Source organism: Calypte anna, chromosome 10 (genome assembly GCF_003957555.1).
Source record: "Calypte anna isolate BGI_N300 chromosome 10, bCalAnn1_v1.p, whole genome shotgun sequence".
In the NCBI taxonomy this organism is placed as follows: Eukaryota; Metazoa; Chordata; class Aves; order Apodiformes; family Trochilidae; genus Calypte; species Calypte anna.
The window spans coordinates 5,816,032-5,835,908 of NC_044256.1; the positions used below are offsets into that span (position 1 = coordinate 5,816,032).

General features: G+C 36.3%; 1 protein-coding gene across 11 annotated transcripts in view; it reads left to right on the forward strand.

The window, feature by feature from the left end:
* Window positions 1–14,323, forward strand: part of TJP1 (tight junction protein 1) — a 155,223-nt gene extending 140,900 nt beyond the window's left edge. For 8 of the 11 annotated variants that reach the window (XM_030456645.1, XM_030456648.1, XM_030456653.1 and 5 more), the window contains 6 exons: window positions 59–283; window positions 5,335–5,510; window positions 6,264–6,705; window positions 7,830–8,047; window positions 9,369–9,512; window positions 12,725–14,323. In XM_030456645.1, coding sequence (XP_030312505.1) covers window positions 59–283; window positions 5,335–5,510; window positions 6,264–6,705; window positions 7,830–8,047; window positions 9,369–9,512; window positions 12,725–12,819 — 1,300 coding nt within the window. In that variant the 3' untranslated portion in view covers window positions 12,820–14,323. The remainder of the gene's footprint in view (window positions 1–58; window positions 284–5,334; window positions 5,511–6,263; window positions 6,706–7,829; window positions 8,048–9,368; window positions 9,513–12,724) is intronic. The other 3 variants (XM_030456647.1, XM_030456655.1, XM_030456646.1) reach the window with 2 other exon arrangements.
* Window positions 14,324–19,877: the final 5,554 nt, after the last annotated feature.

Below are 19,877 nucleotides of genomic sequence, written 5' to 3' on the forward strand. Positions count from 1 at the left end.
TGGGTACGTGCATTTGTTCAACTGTGCAAGGCAACTGTATATTGTTGTTCTTGGTTAGGGCCCCAGAACCACAGAGACCTCAAGTGAAGCCACCTGAAGACATTGTGCGTTCAAACCATTATGATCCTGAAGAAGATGAGGAGTATTACCGAAAACAGCTCTCATACTTTGATCGCAGGAGTTTTGAAAACAAGCCATCTGTGCAGGTTCCTGCCAGCCATCATTCTGAGCCCACTAAACCAATACATTCACAGAATCAGCTGAATTTCACCAATTATTCTAAGTAAGTTTGGGGAATTTCTTTTTTTTTTCATTTTGAAAAAAGAGGAGAGGCATTTAGGAATACACCAGAAATTTGGCCTCCCTCAGTGGAGTTCCAGGGGTTTCTGGTACTATTTTGTGTTCAAAAATTCAATTTTTCTGTTTAGTTGTAGCTTTAATTTGAAAACACAACAGTGTAACATCTTGCTGTGGTAAATTAAATAATTTTTTAATGTTTCAGAACTTTCAACATGTTGCTACTTTTACTTACCACTTACTAACAGAGCATGACAAAGTATTTTCTTAATCTAATACTGAGAGCTTTAACACCTTTCCAAACAAAGGTTTTGGTGTATTGCATTTCTGCATGCATTTATTCTACAGAGAGGCTTGTACATGATAGCCATATTTTGATGTTAGGAAACTGAGTCTTTAGGGAATATTGCTGAGGCCAGAATTACATCTGTCGATGGAAACATCTGTTTCCCATATTGTTCTGCTTCCTTGATTTGGAACATTTTGATACAGAAATTTTGTGAAAGCTCATACACAGAATTAGTTCTGGTAGAGAACTGGCTAACTTGAAGGATACTTAGTGAATACTTTCCACAGTTACCTAAATGTCCCAAAGTGGTTTTGTTTCAAACCATAAGAACGTGTAGCTGTTACTGGGAAAAGCTATCCTGATATGCAGGCTGAAAATCAGGTGGGTTTTTTTCTTTGGTTGATTGGTTTTGGGGTGTTTTGGGCTTTTTTGGGTTTTTTTCTTAGTTTAAGGCATTGGTTGCATTCCTGTTTGAAATCTGGACTATTCAGGGCAAGATGAAAGCCAGCAATCTTAATCTAATTTATATCTTTAGAGTGAAATAATGAACTAGCTTGCTGAAGTTTTATAGTGTGAGGTGTGTGTGTGCAAGCTGTTCTTCCTGCAATTCTGTTCTAGTGCTTGCCTTAAAGGGTTTGGGATAGGACACAGGAATCTTGTTCTTATTTGTATAATACTGTTTGTCAACTCTAATGTCTTACTCTGTGAACTGGAATCTTTCCAAAAGCTTGATAAGTTTTAAAGGATTCATCTCTTTTTCTAATAAGAGATCTACGTATGGTAACTATTTTGTATTTTACATTTTTATGTGATAAGGAAGGAATGCATATAATAATCTATAACCAGTTCTCATTCTCAGTGATACTCTTTATCCTTCCTTTTTAGTTGCCCTGTGTCTTCTGATGGAAAGATAGATATATATGTCCTGCTCTCTGGGCATTGGAGGAAGAGGCCGTAAAAAAACCAAAACCCCAAAACTTGGCTGGCCTCACAGTGCAATGCATTAGCTTTTAGTTATGTTCCCACATAGAAGAAACAGATACCCATAGATGACCTTTAGGCACGAACTGTGTTGCCAACATAAGTAAAAGGAATGCTTTGGGAGAAATGTAAGCTTTCATCAAGTAATTGTCAAGATTGTAAAATTCTTCAAATAGGGAGCTTTGTAAGTTTCTGTTGTGCATTTGTTATCCTGTACAGTGTTGTCACACATGCTGAAAATCATGAGAAATGCAAACAGTGATAGAATTTGTGCTGCAGAACAGCTAATAGTTGAGAGAGATTCTTTCATACCTCTACATACCACTTCTGCCTGCTGCAGTGCTTCTGTTCTTTTGGCTGTTCAGTTCGACTTTTGTTGAGTTGGTGTGTAACTTTAGGGCTTGTGCTTACAGGAAGGTGTCTTACTGCTTCAGAGGAATAAGATAATACTGGTTTTAAGGCTGATAGTGTCATATGTCAGGGGACAAAAAATTGTACTGTGGCTTTTCTTATGAAAGAACCCTTAACAGAAAGGGACAGGCACGGGGAAGAAAATTTTCCCAGAATAGTCCAGTGCAAAAAGACAAAGTAAAATATTAATGGAAGTCAGTGGGAAGAGATAAACAAGAAAACTACTGCCTTGGACAGTGTTGCCTTTAGAAGCATACTGCAGTGTCCTTTTGAGGAAACACAAAACAGTTGTCTTCAGAAAGCATTAATATTTAGGACTCCTTTTGCCAGCTTCCAGTTTGTACCCTGCTACTTGTTTTTCATTTTTTTGCAGTGAATTCATGTGTTAATTTGTATTCTGTGAATAAATTCTTCTAAAAATAAATTTTGACGATATAGGAACTGTTGATTATGCAATCTTTTGCTCCTGCATAATCTGTGTAATGTATTCTGGGAACAGAGGACACATCTTATTTATTCATGAGCAATAGCTAGAACTTTTAAAGTTTTAAATAATTAATGGTAAACATTAAATTATATAAAGTTCTTTGTCACTAAAATATTTTTCCCTTTATGTGTGTACAGATTTGTTTATGCTTTTAATTTGTTGTTTTTATTTGCACCATTATACAAAACTTCTGCCATTACTAAAGCTGCTTTGTATGACTAAATCTATATCTGCACATTACAGTTGTCAGTAACTGTAGACTAACAGATTCTCTTGATGTGAGAAAATAGCAGAACTTGTAAATGAACATGTTTCCTTGGCTTTAATTGAAGCAATATATGAGGCTGAAAGTAGCAAATTTATTCCTGCCTGTTTCAGTGTAGTTACCTGCAGAATGAAGTAGCTTATCTATATTTTTGTCTTGAGTAGGGTTAAGAGTGCTCACATGATGAGTTCCAGCCTTGTCTGAGGAAGCAGTAAGTAAGTGTCCTGTGCTGGCTTGTTAAATTGCTCTAGCTGAGCTCTTGCGTGTCTCTGAGTTGGAGTTTTTTGAGTGGAAACTGAAGTTCAGCAGTGCAGTCTATCTTCTGTTTTACACCAAGGCAATCTGTTGTCCAGTGGTTCATTTTAGTACTTAATTTCAAATTTAATTAGTGGCTTTCTAACAAAAAGAAAGTGTCAAACAGCTTAGAAGGCATCACATCAGTAAGTAGAGGAATTCACTTGTACGTTTGCAAGTTGCAAGCAAGCATTTTGTTGTGTTCCACTTCCATGGCATGCAGGTTCTGAGTAATGTGGTGGAGATTGTGGCTGACCCTTGGTCGGGAGCCTGTGTCAGAACAATGTGCTTCATATTAAGCACGACTTTGTGCTGCTTGTGTTTGTGTTGTCACATCTCTGTTCTGCTCCCTCCATCTAAACATGCTACCCTTCCTCATTTTTTCATCTCTCAGAACTGCTTACCAGCTTTCTGACTAGGCATGGACTGTGTTTTTTTTCTGTTGGCTTTGGTAGTGCTGCTCTCCCCTGGCTAATGAGCCTCAGGGAAGTGGTGATTTCTGATGGGCAGCTCTTCGAGAAAGCAGCTACTACACACCTGAAATAAAGACAGCAGTGAGAGAGCAGAGAGTAATAACTTTGGTTGTTAGATGAATGGCTTTATGTAAAACCAGTGGGAACAGCAGCTTATACAGCAGATCTAAAATGATCTTCTGCAACACTGATTTTAGAGGTGCATTCATAAAGATGCTGTTGAGCTCACTGAGCATCACATTTTGAGTAGTCATCAGGCAGACTTCCAAAGATGATCAGCCCTTTTCTTAGTTTCATAACATATTCCTCTGAAGCAGTAAGACTGTTGGTGTCTAAATTAGTTGCCAGTTAAATTTTTATGAGGATACAGAAAGTGAAGGGATGAAGAAAAGCAGTCCTAATATAAAATGTATTTTCTTGCAACATATGAGCGAGAGAAGTGTTGGAAATAAAGGGAAAGTCAGTATACTTAGGGTTTTCTGCTTCTTCTAATTCTCATAAACTATGTTCTGAGATGTCCTTTTAGTAATTGTTGAATGCAGTCAGAAGCATTTAATGGCATCGGCTCTGCTAATGAGCTCTGGTACCTTCAGTACATGGTCTGCAATACAAAACCATCATCATTCTGTGTATGTTAAGACTGAAGAAAGTAATGCAAATGGGAGCATAAGTGAATAATTGTTAAAATACAGAATTTATATTTTGTTCATTTTTTCAGTGTATTGAATAACTTTGTTAATATAGATTGTAACAGATGGTTTAGTGTAAATTCATTCTTATTTCAGTATCTGTCAATTTTTTTACTTGCATCCTAATTCACTGACAAAATCTCATGTAATGTAGTAGTTGATCATTGTATGTATATATATGGTAAAGCTCTAACCAGACACATCACTGTTAAAAGTAATGTCTCTGTTTCAAAGACATAGTATGAGAACTGCTAGGGCTAACATAAGTGTGAAGAAATAATATGCTCAAGATAGAATGACTATTTTCTTTCATTCTTCTATTGCTGTTTGCTTTGCCATCACCTAGATTTCTTGGCTCTTACACTAGCTATGACTACTTGAAAAGGAACATCAAGTGGTAAGACTGTTATCGATGTGAGGATGTTTTCAGGTGTCCTCTCACTGTTACATTTCATCACGGGCATTATGTGCACTTAAAATTTTAATGAAACACACTGATTCTGAAAGCAAGTGCAATATATTGTAGTCTAAAATTATAGGTATTTGTGAAATCAATTATTACCTGAACTATTTCTACCATGAGCCAAATCTTCTGAAAATAAGTTTTTTTTAAGTTACCTACACTATGCACATAAAGCTAGTGAAGCTTAAGCTGATTACATTTCTAATTAAGATGGCATTGTTCAAATACTAGGTGTATTTAGAAAATCTGTACTGGAATCCATTATTATATTGGCTGATTATGCTTTCAAAAAATAACTCACCCACTTCCCCCTAAAAAGTGGGTTTATATTTTCATTTGTAACATATGCTAAATTAGAGAAAATGTTGTCATTGCAATTACCCAAAATAAAATTGAAAAATTAAGATCCAAGGCAATTATACAAATACACCTGAAATGTCATCTGCCTTTTGTTTGCCATGGTTTGTGTTACTAATCTTCTGAAGATTCAATGTTGTCTTAATCTCTTGTGGTTATCAATAAATGTTTTTATACTTGAGACAGGCTATTAAAGAAAAATGTGTTTTAGTGTTTATAGGAAGAGATGGAAATCAGGTCATCATAGAAGAAAGAAATAGCAGTGAACACAGGAGCTCAGAGCCCTGAGAAAACCAAAGTCAAATATTTTGGGGTTTTATTTCAACAGGGGGAAGCCAACTGATACTGAATCAATGGATAGGCCTGTTGGTGAAAAACGCTATGAGCCAATCTCTCAAGTTACAACTCCTCCTCCTGCTCCTTCAGTCCAGTACACTCAACCTCAGTCAATTAATAGTCCTATCCTGTCTCTCCCAGCACATCACAAGCCTGCACTTTCAGAAGGTGAGCAGCTGTATAGCTTGTCTGTCCCATGCAGTAACAGGTATCACTGCTCAGGTGCTTGTGTGGTTCCTTCAGTACTTCTACACTGGTAACTGGTTTTCTCTACATAAAACCTGGAATAATTCTTGGTGAAAAATAGTTTTTATTATGGTGAGATTGTTTTGCTGAATTCCATTGTCCTGTCTGAAACCATAACTTCAAGGTGTTAATAGTTGCTACAACTCTCTGTACCATATTTAGTGGTCACAGAGGTAATGAAGTAACATTTCCAGTACTTAAAAAAGCACACCTTTCTATGCTTTGATCCACAATTCCTTAGGTATGAGTAGTAGTTGTAGGCTTTGAAAAATAGAATCTTACATTTTCTCTTTCTCATTTGAGAGGATTTCCCTGTCAAAGTAAGTTTTCCAGTTATGCAAGTGCATGATAGTATTTTAATATGAAGTTTTGGGTGGGGTTTTTTTCTTTTTTTTGTTTTGGGTTTTTTTTGGTCACATTGTAAATCAGTCTAACCTTTTTATTGAAAGGTCATGCTATTGCATCTAACATATCTGTTTAATGAAACATTACATAACTTGCCTGAACATACAAAATACAGTAGGAAAGATGATGTAAGGGAAGCTAAGCTGAACCTATATTTATCTTATATAGTACAGTAGGAATTGACTAAAATGTAGTCTTGTGCTATAGAGCATGTGACTAGAAATTTCTCATGGTTACTGATGGATTCTGGTATTTTTATTTGCATTGCAGTTAACTCTGTCTCTGACCCTCCTCCACCTCAGAACAAGCCAGCAATTTTCAGATCCTCTAGAGAGGACACTGTGCAGTCCACTTTTTATCCTCAGAAAAGTTTCCCTGACAAAGGCCCCGTTAATGGAACTGAGCAGGTTCAGAAAACAGTCACTCCTTCTTACAACCGCTTTACAACAAAACCTTACACCAGTGCTGCGAGGCCCTTTGAGCGCAAATTTGAAAGCCCTAAATTCAACCATAATCTCTTGCCAAATGAAGCTCAACATAAACCAGAGCTGCCATCAAAGTCTCCAAATTCTCCTCAACCAATTTTGAAAGCACACAGCTCGTCGCAGCCTCCTGAGTTTGATAGTGGAATGGATACCTTTGCTGTACAGGTCGACAAGCCTAAATATCAACCAAATAATGTTAATGCTGTGCCTAAAGCCATTCCCGTAAGGTAAGCTGCTGTTTTGTTTTGTGTTTGGTTTTTTTTTTCCTTAGTTACCTGTGTAGGCGTTCATCTGTGAAACCTTTAAAAATCTTTTTAACTGTGCTTCCAATTTCTGTTCATGTTATAGTTGAAAGATTTATACTGTGATTCTAAACATCTACCAAAGGATATTGAGGAGTGTTCAGATAGATATTTAAATTATGTCCTATACCTGTCCCTGTATCATCTTGCATCCTATTATTAGAAAGTGTTTCAGCTTTTCTTTCTCATTTCTCATGCTATTATTATAATTTTTCTGGTAGAAAATAATCATCTGTCCTCTCAATTTGTTTCTAGAAGGTGGAATTAATTTCAAACGATAGCTGCTGCACTACATTTTATTGACCTTGTGTGTTCTGAGAGGGACCCTATGATACTTATATATAAGGGATATTTTAAAAATACTGGTTGTAAGAGAAAGTCACTTTAGCCATTTCATATTGCTTCTCTTTCCTGTGAAACAAAACTTCTTAAAGGTGGCTTATGTTTGCCTGATATACTTTAAGAACTGTGTTGAGTAATACATAATATTACAATCGTAAGCTATCTGCTTACTTGCTTACTACTTATATTTGTAGAACAGTGTTTTATTATTCTTAGATTTCAAAGTAATAATGCACAAACCAGCCTTAATCTTGCTTTGATGTTTCAGGAGCTCTGAGATGAGTAGAGATGAGTAGAATGAATCCTATTTGTTCTGAAGCACCTGAGATGTTTTGTGCTATATAGTTTTGTAAACTGCCCAGAATTTTTGAAATGACTGGTTCTTTGAATGGAAATCTTTAGAAATAGATCCAAAATCTTTGCAAATTAGCCATTTGATGATGATTTATGTTTCTCTTTAGTTATATCCTGGCAACCTGGAACCTTTGTGGTGTATTTTTCTGAAAATGTTCTCTTCTCATGCCAGAACTTGAATTAATGTCATCTGAGTTTTCCTCTACCAACAGAGTGTGGGACACATTTAATAGTTAAAATCAGTGCTAGCCTCTCTAGGGTGTTCTCCACTAGGACATTGGATGACAGTATGCCACTGACTTGCAGGAAGAAAATCTTGATAAACCTGCTAAGGCTTTCTGTCTTATATTTAGCCCTTCAGCACTCGAGGATGAGGAGGAAGAAGATGGACACACTGTAGTAGCCACAGCAAGAGGTGTATTTAACAGCAATGGTGGTGTTTTGAGCTCTATAGAGACTGGAGTTAGTATTATTATACCACAAGGAGCCATTCCAGAGGGAATAGAGCAAGAAATATATTTCAAAGTCTGCAGAGACAACAGTATACTTCCACCTTTGGACAAAGAGAAAGGTAAAGAGCTGGTGCTGTACACAGTTATGGCACTTAAAATTGTTTCTTAAAAACAGCAATATAGAATGTAACAATACCTTAATATGGTTAAATATAGAACACCTCTTTGTATATGAGGATACATAGTATATACATCTCGGAAGTAGTATAAGGGAAGAAATAATCTGCTTAATGTTAACATTTTAAGCAATGTTGAGGCCCTGAATTGTAACCTGAGAGTATTTGATTACTAGAAATAAAAGTATTTGCAGAAAAAAAAAGTTAATTAAAGCTTAGTGCACAAAAGGAAAGTTCTAAATTACTTTTTAACCATCTTTGACATTTTTATTCCTTTACAAAGTGGAAGGATTTATTTTTGGCATTATAGATTAAGAAGTTAGGAGCAACTTAGGAACAAAAGAAATCTAAAGCACATAATTCCAACTAATTTGACTTGAGTTAAATATTTGGAATTTACTTCCACACTTGAAAGTACTCAGCATTTTCTTTTGTTTTCAATTTCACTAAAGAAAACAGCTTCACAGTTGAAAAACAAGTCTTAAATGCTATATCATTTAAGTGTACTGCTGACTGTCTTTTTAATAAGGATAGACTGGTGTATCTTAGTTGAGCAATTTCTTCAAAGTAAGTCTTGTCTTTCATACCACTTGTCCACTGTACATGCATTTTTTGACCTGTCAGATTCCTCATTTCTTGAAGTAAATAATTTATGTGTTAATTTCATTAATTCGCAGTTCATGCATTGCTTGCAATCTGCAGTTAATTGGATTTTTTTTTATAAACTAAGCATAGCATGTTTCTCAACTGCATAATCTTGTGTTAGCACTTGGAGTTGTAAGCTAAAAGTGGAGCCCATGTGTTTGTATGCTTTCCCCCTTGCCTGTTAGGATAAGGGTCATAGGCTCTTGAGCTGCTCAAGGCTCTGTTCAGCCCAGTGTGCCATTAATCCATACAAGCTTCTGCTTCAGCATTGCAGCTGTTGAGTGAAGCAAAGCGTGAACAAACCTTCCTACAGAGTTGGGGAATTTCTCTGAGATGCACCTTCTTAAAAATTAGTGGCAAAAAATCAATCACAACATGATGTAATTGTCAGACTTGTTTAGCCTTTTTCATATTGAGATTGTGATATGTTCCATTACGAAGTTGTGAGTGCTCTGAAAGAAACTGTCAGAGGCAGTCCTCCTAAGTGCTGTTCTTTTCTAACAGGTCAAAATGTTCATATTTTTCTCTAAAGCTAAGTTGCTGAATAGCTCTGTACTGTAATACTTTCAAACCTGTTTCAGGATGAATTAATAATATTTTTTTTCTCTCTTAACTATAGGCGAAACACTTCTCAGCCCCTTGGTAATGTGTGGGCCTCATGGACTAAAATTCCTGAAGCCAGTGGAGCTGCGCCTGCCACACTGTGCGTCTATGACCCCTGATGGTTGGTCTTTTGCTCTAAAATCCTCCGACTCCTCGTCGGGTATGCTGTCCTCCCTCTGTCCTTTTGGGGCTTTTGGGTGCTATCGTATAATTTAAGTTGATTTGGCTAAAGGTGATGCTGTGTAATATGAAGAACTCAATCATTGTATTTGTGTCAAACTCTCACATTTCACTTTCATTACAAATGTCTTTCTTACATTACTCATGGTGCAAATTCATAGCTAAAGCCATGATAGCAGAAAAAGAGTAATATCTCAAGTCTATTAAATATTATCGTATTTTTCTATTCTGTCTTCTTTCTTGAGGACTGCTACAGCTGAATACACTTGAAATGATAGTCGCACTAAAATTGAGAGGAAATGACTATGTACCTCTGATTGGCCTTTGTAACATAACTGGTGTTTGTCTGTTGCTTAATTAACCATATAGGACTCTGGCAAATCTTAACAAACTGCATGCTCATAAATCATGATTTATCGCTTGTTAACTGTTTCCATGTGTGCAAGTTGATGCTAACAATTGGGTCATTTAAGAAAACTATAGTGTTCAGTAAAAGCATTTACAATTCATTCTAATGTAGCTGGATTTTCCACAAGACTTTTCTTGCTTGCTTCTGCCTATTTCTCCTCTACCACCTTTTACCCAGAAGTTTCTGGTTGATAGGAAAAGTTGCAACTAGATTGCAATTTAATTTACCTGTTCATTTTTACCTCACTGTGGCTTTTTGGGATGAGAGGGAGAATGCATTGGCTTGAAGTGGTCAGTGAGGAGCCTAATTGACAATTCTGGGCAAGTTTCAAGCAATTTCATGAAATGGCTGTGAAGTTACAGAGATTTGAAAAGGAATGTTTGCATGTCTGGGGAAAAAGTCTTACGGGTTTATTCAGCTATCTTCAACATTTATGGTGGAAAGTTCAAGCCATTAATGTGTGCATATGATTTCAATAATGACTGAACGATGTACTTCTGTATACAGCATTTAAGCCACCATGTATGCATATCTTCTGTCACTAATGTATCTATCACTGTCAGCACCAAAGCACTGATGCTTTGAAAGATTAAAGCATCAACCCCCTTGCTGGGGATTGAATAACCTAGAGGTATTAATGGCAATAATTCTCAGTTGGTTTTTATAAGCTATTCTATGCATGTGTTGCATGCATCTATTTAACAATGTGTGTGAACATGGCAGTGTTAAAACACAGACTTGTCTACAATAGGGTCCCAAAAGATACCACAACTGTGTACAAAAGTGACACAATACTTCCTTTGTAACTAATAGCACCCGTTCATGAACTTACTTGAAGTGAAGGGAGAGGGCTCAAATAATCTTAACGTAAACTGAAGTTACTGAGATTTTTCTCCCTTTCCAAAGTGGGATGTGTGTGTGCGTGCATGTGTGGGTGAAAGCAAGAACGTGTATATTTAAACCCTAACACTTTCTGTACTGTAAATATAACACCACATTCTGTTAATCTGAAATGGGATGTATATCATAACATTGCTCTTTTGAGACAAACTTTAAAATTAGGCAATTCTGTCTTATGATATGTAAGTAGACCATACTGTGTCTTAAATAAATAATTGTTTTCTCTCTTTCTAAATTAGTTGGTTATGGGACTCTGATTTTCTGAGGTGACTTCATGACAGTTTATACAATTCTGGGTTTTTTCTCTCTTCAGTTGTCTGCTCTACCTCATCTTTTTTCAATGTATCCATGTTCTGTCCTAAAAGTGACATTCATTTGCACTTACTAACATCCTTTCTGACACATTAAAGCCGCCTATATTTTACTGTTTAACCCCTTCAAAAGCTTGAATCATTCTGGTATTAAAACTCACAGAGGGGGGTAAGTTGCCTTTTATGGCCACAATGTATTAGTAAAAAATAATGAAGGATTTTCTTTATTTAAAACAGTTGTATGTAAGTATGGGGAAACCATCCTCCACATCTACAGATTGTACTGACTACAGTCTAATCCTTAATATGTATTTAGGAGGGAAGGCTGGAAAAAAAGTCTGTCATTGTTTCATGTGCAGGACTAGGACCTGGTAGTCCTACGGTCCTGCTTTACCTTCTAGGATAATTTAGTCTTGAATTAAATTCTTGCATCTATAAAATGAAAAATGATCCAGCATTACTGAGCTGCTTGACTGAATTAAGTAGTCTTATCTGCTTGCAGGAAACTTGTTTGAATCTTCTGACAGGCCACTTCTATTCTTTGTCACTGCATCAGGTGTTGCCATCACTCAGTGCATTGTGTACTTCATTTTGTTTCCATGAGTTCAAGAAAATGACTTGAAGTTTCCATTCTCAGATGTTTTCAGTCTGTGTGACTAGGTTCTCTAACTTGTTGCACGTTGCTCAAGGCAGATATGTTTTGGCCAAGCTATTTAATATAATTTATCTGGAAGGCTGAAGAGAACTTAAGGGCATTTTACACTGTTCTGTTGTAGTAGTGGGAAGATGGCACTTTTTGTATAGTGTATACTATTTGTATAGTAGTGGTTTTAGGTGTGTAAATGAAGAATACTTTATCCAGTTGAGAATACTTTATCCAGAACTGACTGCAGATGGAATGTAACTTTTCTGGTGAGAGGGCCCTTGACCATGATCTGTATAAGATCTGTTGTAAAGATTTTTTTTTTAAACATGTACTAGTTAACTGCATTCCAGAATGTCAGTATTTCAGGCTTTCAAATGAGTGTCTTGAATGTAGCTGCAAAATTATTACATTCATATCTAAAATAATTTTCATAATAGAAACTAAAACTACCAGTCTGTTATAGTATTTAGTGTTTAGACAACATAATGTCTGATTTGACTCACCTGCATTCAAAATGGTTCTAAGAAACTTCAAATGCATCCTGCCTGGATTAGTTTGTAAACTGTTTTATTTTTTTCTGGCACTTTAAGAAAGGCTGGTGAATTATGGTAGTTAATGACAATAATTTAATATTTCTCAAATGGCAAGTGCTATGTTGGTGCTGTATAGTAGAAGGGCTTATATTTAGCAATGCCTGAGTGCCACAATATCTGTTCTGAATTACTTATATCTTATACAATATATGAAAATAAAGGGTTACTTTTTCATTAACAACATGAAAACTGCAAGTTTAAAACAAAAGCAAACAAAACCCAACAGGTATTGATTCAGATCTTAAAAGCTCCTGTCCAAAAGTTTGGTTATTTCAAGATGTTCACTGTTTGACAGCAGATACTAAACACCAGCATTGTGTTTTCCTCCCACAGGTGACCCCAAAACCTGGCAGAACAAGTCTCTTCCCGGGGATCCAAACTATCTTGTTGGAGCAAACTGTGTCTCAGTCCTAATTGATCACTTCTAAATATTAAGTTAGCTGACTGAGTAAATAATGTGAAACTGAGATGGACCTTACATATAAACTGAACCACTTTATCAAGTATTAACTGTTCTATAAGTGATAATGGACCTTAGTGTTTAAGCATCTTGCTTTAACTAACAGTGGTTTAGCAAGTACACTCTTTGAGCCATGGTCAAAATACATGCCACAAGCAGGGAGTGTACAGCGGGAACAAGGTAGGGTTTTTGCAGGCTTTGTATTCTTTGGTTTGTTGTTTCTTCTTTTGTGGGTTTTGGGGGTTTTTGTTTGGTTTTTTGTTGTTGTTGTTCTTTTTTTTTTTTTTCTTAAGGACACTAGTAGTGTTTCATTGTTTAAAATCTGAAAGTACCATGGAATTATATTCAGAGGAACTGAATTTTGTTCATACTCCACTGGTGAAAACACAGAATTTGGCCTGCATTTTAATGACTGCGTGTTTGTAACTCACAAGGCTATGTTTTGGTCTCTAGTTTTTAAATGACTTCTGGTGTACATGTCCGATGACATGGCAGTCAACTTGGGGTAGCACAGTTTAGATGTTTTCCTCTGATGAGAGGCTAATGCAAACACATCTACTGCTGTATATGGAAATACTGAGAACAGGGGGGAGGGGGAAAAGCATGTGGGATGACTATGGTTCAGTTGCCTCTCTGGATTTGTAAATTAGCCACATAATTACAGACCCATTAACCAGCAGGGATGCCTTACCCTCATGTTTTTAATAGTCTTAGCTCTCATAGTTCTCTGTATTAAGTTTGTATGGCTTTTGTGCTTACCTAGCTAATATATCCTGAAAGACTGGGGAGAGGATAAAAAAACAACAACAAAAAAAAACAAAACAAAACACTTGTGAGTTTGGTTTAGAGAGTATTGTTTGTGTTCATCAGCCAGAAGAGAACCAGAAGAAAATGATGGTATGTTTTCTGCTATGCATTTGAAAATTTATAGATGTTATAGACTGCTTGTATATAATGCGTGCATACCACTTTTGTTCTTGGTTTGTAAATTAACTTTTATAAGCTTTACCTTTTTATATATATAAATATATATAAAAACAAACAAAGTTTCTTAACGATATCTTTGTATTCTCATACCTTTTGAGCCTTGAACTTTAACATCTGCAGCAATAAAGCAGCATTTCTACAATATATGAACATGGACATTTTTTAAAAATGCACAAAGTTGTTACCTTTTTAAGTGCTGCATTTAAAGAATATAACTCGGAATTCTCTACTTTGATTAAATTCTTGAAAAGTATCCCTACTGTAATTTGTCATAAGGATGCTGTACTATGTGCCCTGAAATGTATTTTTTTACTAATAGACAATTTATTACGGCACAATGGCACTACTACTGTTTAGATAATATACCACTGCATTCTGTTAATGAGTTACTAGTTATTCAGGTGTGGCTGATTTTTTTTCTCTGCAGTTATTAAAAATTACACGTTTCTAAATATACAGAATAAAACTGTTTTTAAAATAATAAAAGATATTGTAGTACCTTATTGTTTCTGAAATGCATTTATGTGAACATGATAAAATCAACTTGGGTTTTTTCCCCATGTAAGTAGACAGCTGGATTCTGCCATATGTTCATACACAAATTAGAACTCTCTTGTGTAGTCAGCTGGAGCAGTGTAGAGCAGGGTTTCTAAAATGCTGAACTTCCATGTGAATCCATTGGAAATACTCCATACAAGTAGGAGTACTAGATTTGTCCCTTGAATTATTATGTTGGTGCTAGTTTACTTACTGTACCTGCTCTTCCTAATACTTTGGTAGTGTTCTAGCATGTAGATTTATATGGTGTCTCATTCCAATTTTGAAGATATTCCTACAGAATCCCATTATCAGGCCTGTCTGGAGTACTTGGTGGCTAACCAGTAAACTACTACTAGTATATAAGAGAGAGTAAATTCTAGAAGCCATTTTGAAGTAAAGCTGGAAGACAGTGCTTATCCCTCATGTTTCTGTTTTGTACGTTTACTGACCAGCTGTTTTATTTATCAGACATGACTTGCACTAGAAGATGTATTTGCTACTATCACTACTGCTCCTTATGGCTTATCTCAACTCCAAGAGCAGGCAGAAAAGTTGAATAGCAAAAAACCTATCTATATTGTGGTGGCATTTTTCATTTCTCTCAGTGGTAATCTGTCGGGGATGCTTTTTTTGATTGGCAGAAAGGAGTCTCTGAAATTGACATACAAAGCATCTTGTAACTATTCTAATGCTAAAATTTGTAAGTGTTTTTTTTATAGTTCAGAACTTGATAAGAAGTATGTGAAACACTACAAAATGAGTCAGTCAGTTGGACTTGAGGAAACCTGGAGTTACAGTGCATGGACTATTTGCAATGGTGTCACTTGTATCTTGGACATCCTGAGTCTGGCCTGGTGTAAGGATGTATGTGTGCTGAGTTATGATGGGTGCTGTGTGCTGAGTGATACTTCTGCTCTTCTTTTAAAGAGTGTAGGCTCATGTTTTTCTATCAAAATAATTTTTAAAAGCTTTTGGTCTGCTGTCATTTCATAAATGAAACAAGAAGGTTTATGTTATTCAAAATGTGACAATTCTATAGTGCTAAGCACCCTGTCAATGCAGTTGTATTGCTGTCTACCTGTAGGAATGTTTATCAAAGTAGCAAATTTAAACCTCATGCATGGTTTCCTTGTTGTTAAATCTCAGTGCTTTTGGTTTAGACATGGCCATTGAGAACAACTCTTTCTAAAATAACACATTTTCTTGTTTTAAAATAACAATGTTTTTAATCTTTATCCTTGAAAGAGATTGTGTTCTTACAGATTTTATGTAGGCTAGGCTCTGCATGAGGTAAGTTCACGTGTAAAATTCAGTTTAATATTGTTTTTTATTCACTATTTAATTAGAGCTTCAGAACTACATCTCTCAATTCTTCCTTTTTGACTCAGCAATGTACTGGTCAGCCTGTGTAGAAATTTTCATAATGTAAATCTCAAGTCTTGTGCTTCTTTCTAAACAAATGGCTTCGGTGGGGGAAAGAGATACTCAGTGGATATAGAATAACTGCTCACTTCCCTATGTTTTGTTTGTTTGTTTGTTTTTTGTTTTTTTTTATAAGAAAAGTACTAATGAGTGTTCAATTACACACACACACAACCAAGTTACAGTTGCAGAAGTACTTTTCTGTTCCTGGCAACATGGAACGTGGAGTGTGTCAGCCATGTTTAGGGTCTGAAGATAGTCTGCTGTAATTTAACCTGGATCAGACAACAGAAATCAAAGCTATGGGGGTTTGAAGAATAAAAGACATTAAGCACATCTGAAAGAATATTATCTTAAGTGTCTCGCTTGTGAGGAAAGAAAGCATTTATAGAAGCCTCACTGAGTACTAGTGGTCATCTGTTTGTACAGGGTTCTCTGGCAATCTAGCTCCACCCATTGGCAAGATTAAATAGGTAAAACTATTTTTAATATTTCCAAATGAACTGTGCATTATGATCCTGTAAGCATCTGAGAATAAATATACTTCATATTAGTGAAAGTTTGATGTACAGCTTGTGCACACACCTGTAGATGTGAATGTTATTTATTAGCTTTTTCTGAGTTACCTGCTATCTTGGATATTGTGGTCTGCTCAGCTTTATGCCAAACAACTTTCATTCCTGTAATGCTAAATAATTATGCTATGAATTATGAATTATGCTTTGAATTTACTTGAAATGCTGTTTTGACAAACGTTAAAGGATGTTTTGATGAGAAGCAGTGGTGCTGTTCTAGTTACCTTAAAGCTGCAACACGTACAGATTGCCCAGCTTGTGTAATGGAGTATTAGCACATACATCTGCCAGTGACTTTAGTAACAGTTCTTATTGTGTAAGATGCAAAGAACAGAGCTCTTCTGGATCTGCAAGTGCAGTTGTCCTATTTTGTTACTATAGGAGTAATAAAGGAGACCAAAAGTGAAGAAGGAGTAAGTTTTGTTTCATGTGATGCTGTGCAACTACAATTACCAACAAGTGAACCTGGGGAAGAGAGGAGAAAGACCAGTTCATGTTTAGAATGGCAGGGTCAAATTTTAGGCTAACTTTCAGTTGTTATTTCACTAATGTTGAACCTGCAATTGCTCTAATCTGCTTTGTGACAATATATATGAATTTTCCCATCAAAATTTGTGCATCACTGTGTCACTCCTTGTCTCTGGCTTTGACAAAGTGACAGTGGAAGAGCCAAGATGAATGCAAAATGTCCAGCTGTTTCCTTGGCCTGGAGAGGCTGCCAATAAGGCAGGTTTGGTATCTGTCACTATCACTGGTTGGTGACAAGGGAATAACTCTATTTTCTGTTACATAACTGAACCTCACCAGACCAGCTAGTCCACGTATCTCATGAGTGGTAAAAGATGTCTAATGCTTTTGTGCAATGAAATTGGGTGCTGTGTTGGTGCTTAGGGGTCTATGTCAGGGTTTGTGTGTACTTGCTTTTTTGGTTTGTGTTTTTTTTCTTTGTTGCGTTGTGGCTTCTTCTCTGTGAAGAACTCTCCAAGTCACAACTATTTCAAAATCCCCAGTAGTTTCAGCTGGTTTTGGAATGTACGTGCTGGTGCATGGTACCACTACAGACCATTATCAAACCAGGAGTATGTTTTCATTGTCTGCAACAACTTGTTCTGTTTGGTGGTGGTCCCTTGTGTTTCTGACCTGATGGCCTGGGTGTGTGTTCCGAGTTTATTTTGGGGCGGGGAGGAAGCTGGTTGAACAGATCACAGACATGAGGGATGGGACTTCTGCTCACCTGGGGACAACTGAAATACTTGTGAGTACTGGGGAGAGTCTCAGACATAAGTTTCTGTAAAACATTAATGGTGCAGCAACTGTCTGCATGTAGGAGCCTGTTACTTTTCTCAGCATGAGACAATTTGCTGAGCATTTTTGCTGCTCATCATTGACTAATCAAAGGATGTGATGATAGACAGGAGCTTGTATCAGAAGTTATGGTTGGAGAGGGAGGAATAAGCCAGATCCACAGAGGGATTACTTTAGCTTTATTCAAAAAATGTGAATATACTTCAAAAACTTGAATAAAACCCCCAAATAAGTTACCTTCTGTACAGTTGAACACTGTAGACTTCTGTATCATGTTGCAGAAAACTGTTCTCACTAGAGAAACCTGCAATTTTCTACTTGTTTTCCTAATACCTTGATATTGCCATGTTCTAAATGTTCTTTTTATTGATATCAATAGCAGTTACCTAGACAACTGAAAAATAGAGTCTGAAGGAAATAAACCATAGTCTCTAAGTGACTACTGATAGTATTTTTTTATCTTGGGTATTGAGTGTGCAGTCTAAATTGTTCAATTTTTAAAATGGAAAAACCATATTATTTCAGTATTCAGATAATGGACCTTGTCTTTACAGTATTCTGCAGCACTTGTCTATTTTATGTAAAAGTTGCTGAGTGTTGTAGATTTACAGGCTGTGAAAACCCTATATATGTTACAGCCTGTTAAGCTAAGTGCAGGTTTTAAACATGCTAATGTATCATTTTCTAAACTATATTAAAACCAAGCAGTGTCTTCCCAAAAAAATCATGACCTACTTCCACCCTTCTGCCCTTCAACTTTTAGGGCTTACAGTTCAGGGGAAGATCGAATTGAGAAACAGGCTGTAGAATTTCAGGAAAATGAAATCCAACATTATTAACCTTGGGTAGATGCTTTTGTATCTTGGCATTGACTTAACAGTGGTGATACTTGATTGTATCTATGGCATAAACTTAAAACTAACTCTACATGCATATAAAAGCCTTGCCAAAGACTTAAAATGATTTTGAGAAAATCTTGCTGGAATGGGAACCTGGCATTTAAAATGCTTCTTTGCAGAAAGAAGATGGAAACAAACCTTTGCTAGAAAGAGCATTGGTAACGTGGAGCTTGATAGGGAACTTCAGTATGGATGATGTAACAGTGAAGTGAGCTGCAGTGATTTCCCTTGTAATTATACTTACTTCTGTCCTTTCTCAGATTTATCACAGTGCAGAATAAAAAGGTAAGATAGAATTAACTAAATGGGCAATGAAGGACTTCACATGTGATTACTGATTGCAGTGCATTGGTGAAGTAGTTTTTCCAGGGAAAGTCAGCTTCGTGACCAGGAAATAGCCTTAATTTTAAGGTTTGTGTTAACTTTGCAGTTTGAGAGGGAGGAAGCAGTGGAAAGGCACAAGATGTATGCAAATCCAAATGGTGCTGTATGGTATATAATGGTAGGAAATAAGCTACAGAAATCATAACTTGCTGCCTCTGTAGAAGAGTCAGAGCTTACACAGGAAGGAAGAGTTACAGCCCTTTTCCCTTAACATTACTGGTAGCCCCTCTGGGGCTGACAGTGTCAGCACCACTTTTTTATATCTACCAGCACAACACTGAAGTTACTTTCAGCACTTCAGATGTCTGCTGAGAATGCAGGAGCAGCAAGAAAAAGCTTATGTGTCTTTGAGTTACATTTTATATACAGGCTTTGATTTTATTATTTTTTTTTTTTACTAATCGACATCTTCAGGGTTCGAGGCAATCTTGAAAAGACAAACTATTGCAGTAATATCTATGCCAATTTCCCCAAAATAAGAAAGTTAATTATCTGATCCAGAATTCCTAGTGCTACATCCATATGTGATGTTCTGCTGGTAAAAAAATCTGTGGGATTTTTGCTTATTTTCAAGGATCCAGAAAATTCTGTTTTCTGGTTTGGTAGCACATAAATCTAATTCCTATTGTTTAGTGAGCATGCATGGCATGGGACTACCTGTGATAGTAACAGCTGCCCAGTTTCAAACTGTGCCACTAAGTGGGGAGAAGAGTAGTTTTTCACAAAATAAGCTGAAAATTATCACAAAGCAGAGTTTCCTTAGAGCCCATAAATAAATGCAGCTCATTCTGCTGCAGTGTTCAATTTAACAACACTCCCAACCTCACCCCAAAAAAACTACCACCATAATAAAACACCCTGATTATGTGCTTTTTTTTGACAAATTTCTGTACAGGATGTTAAAAATTGCTCAT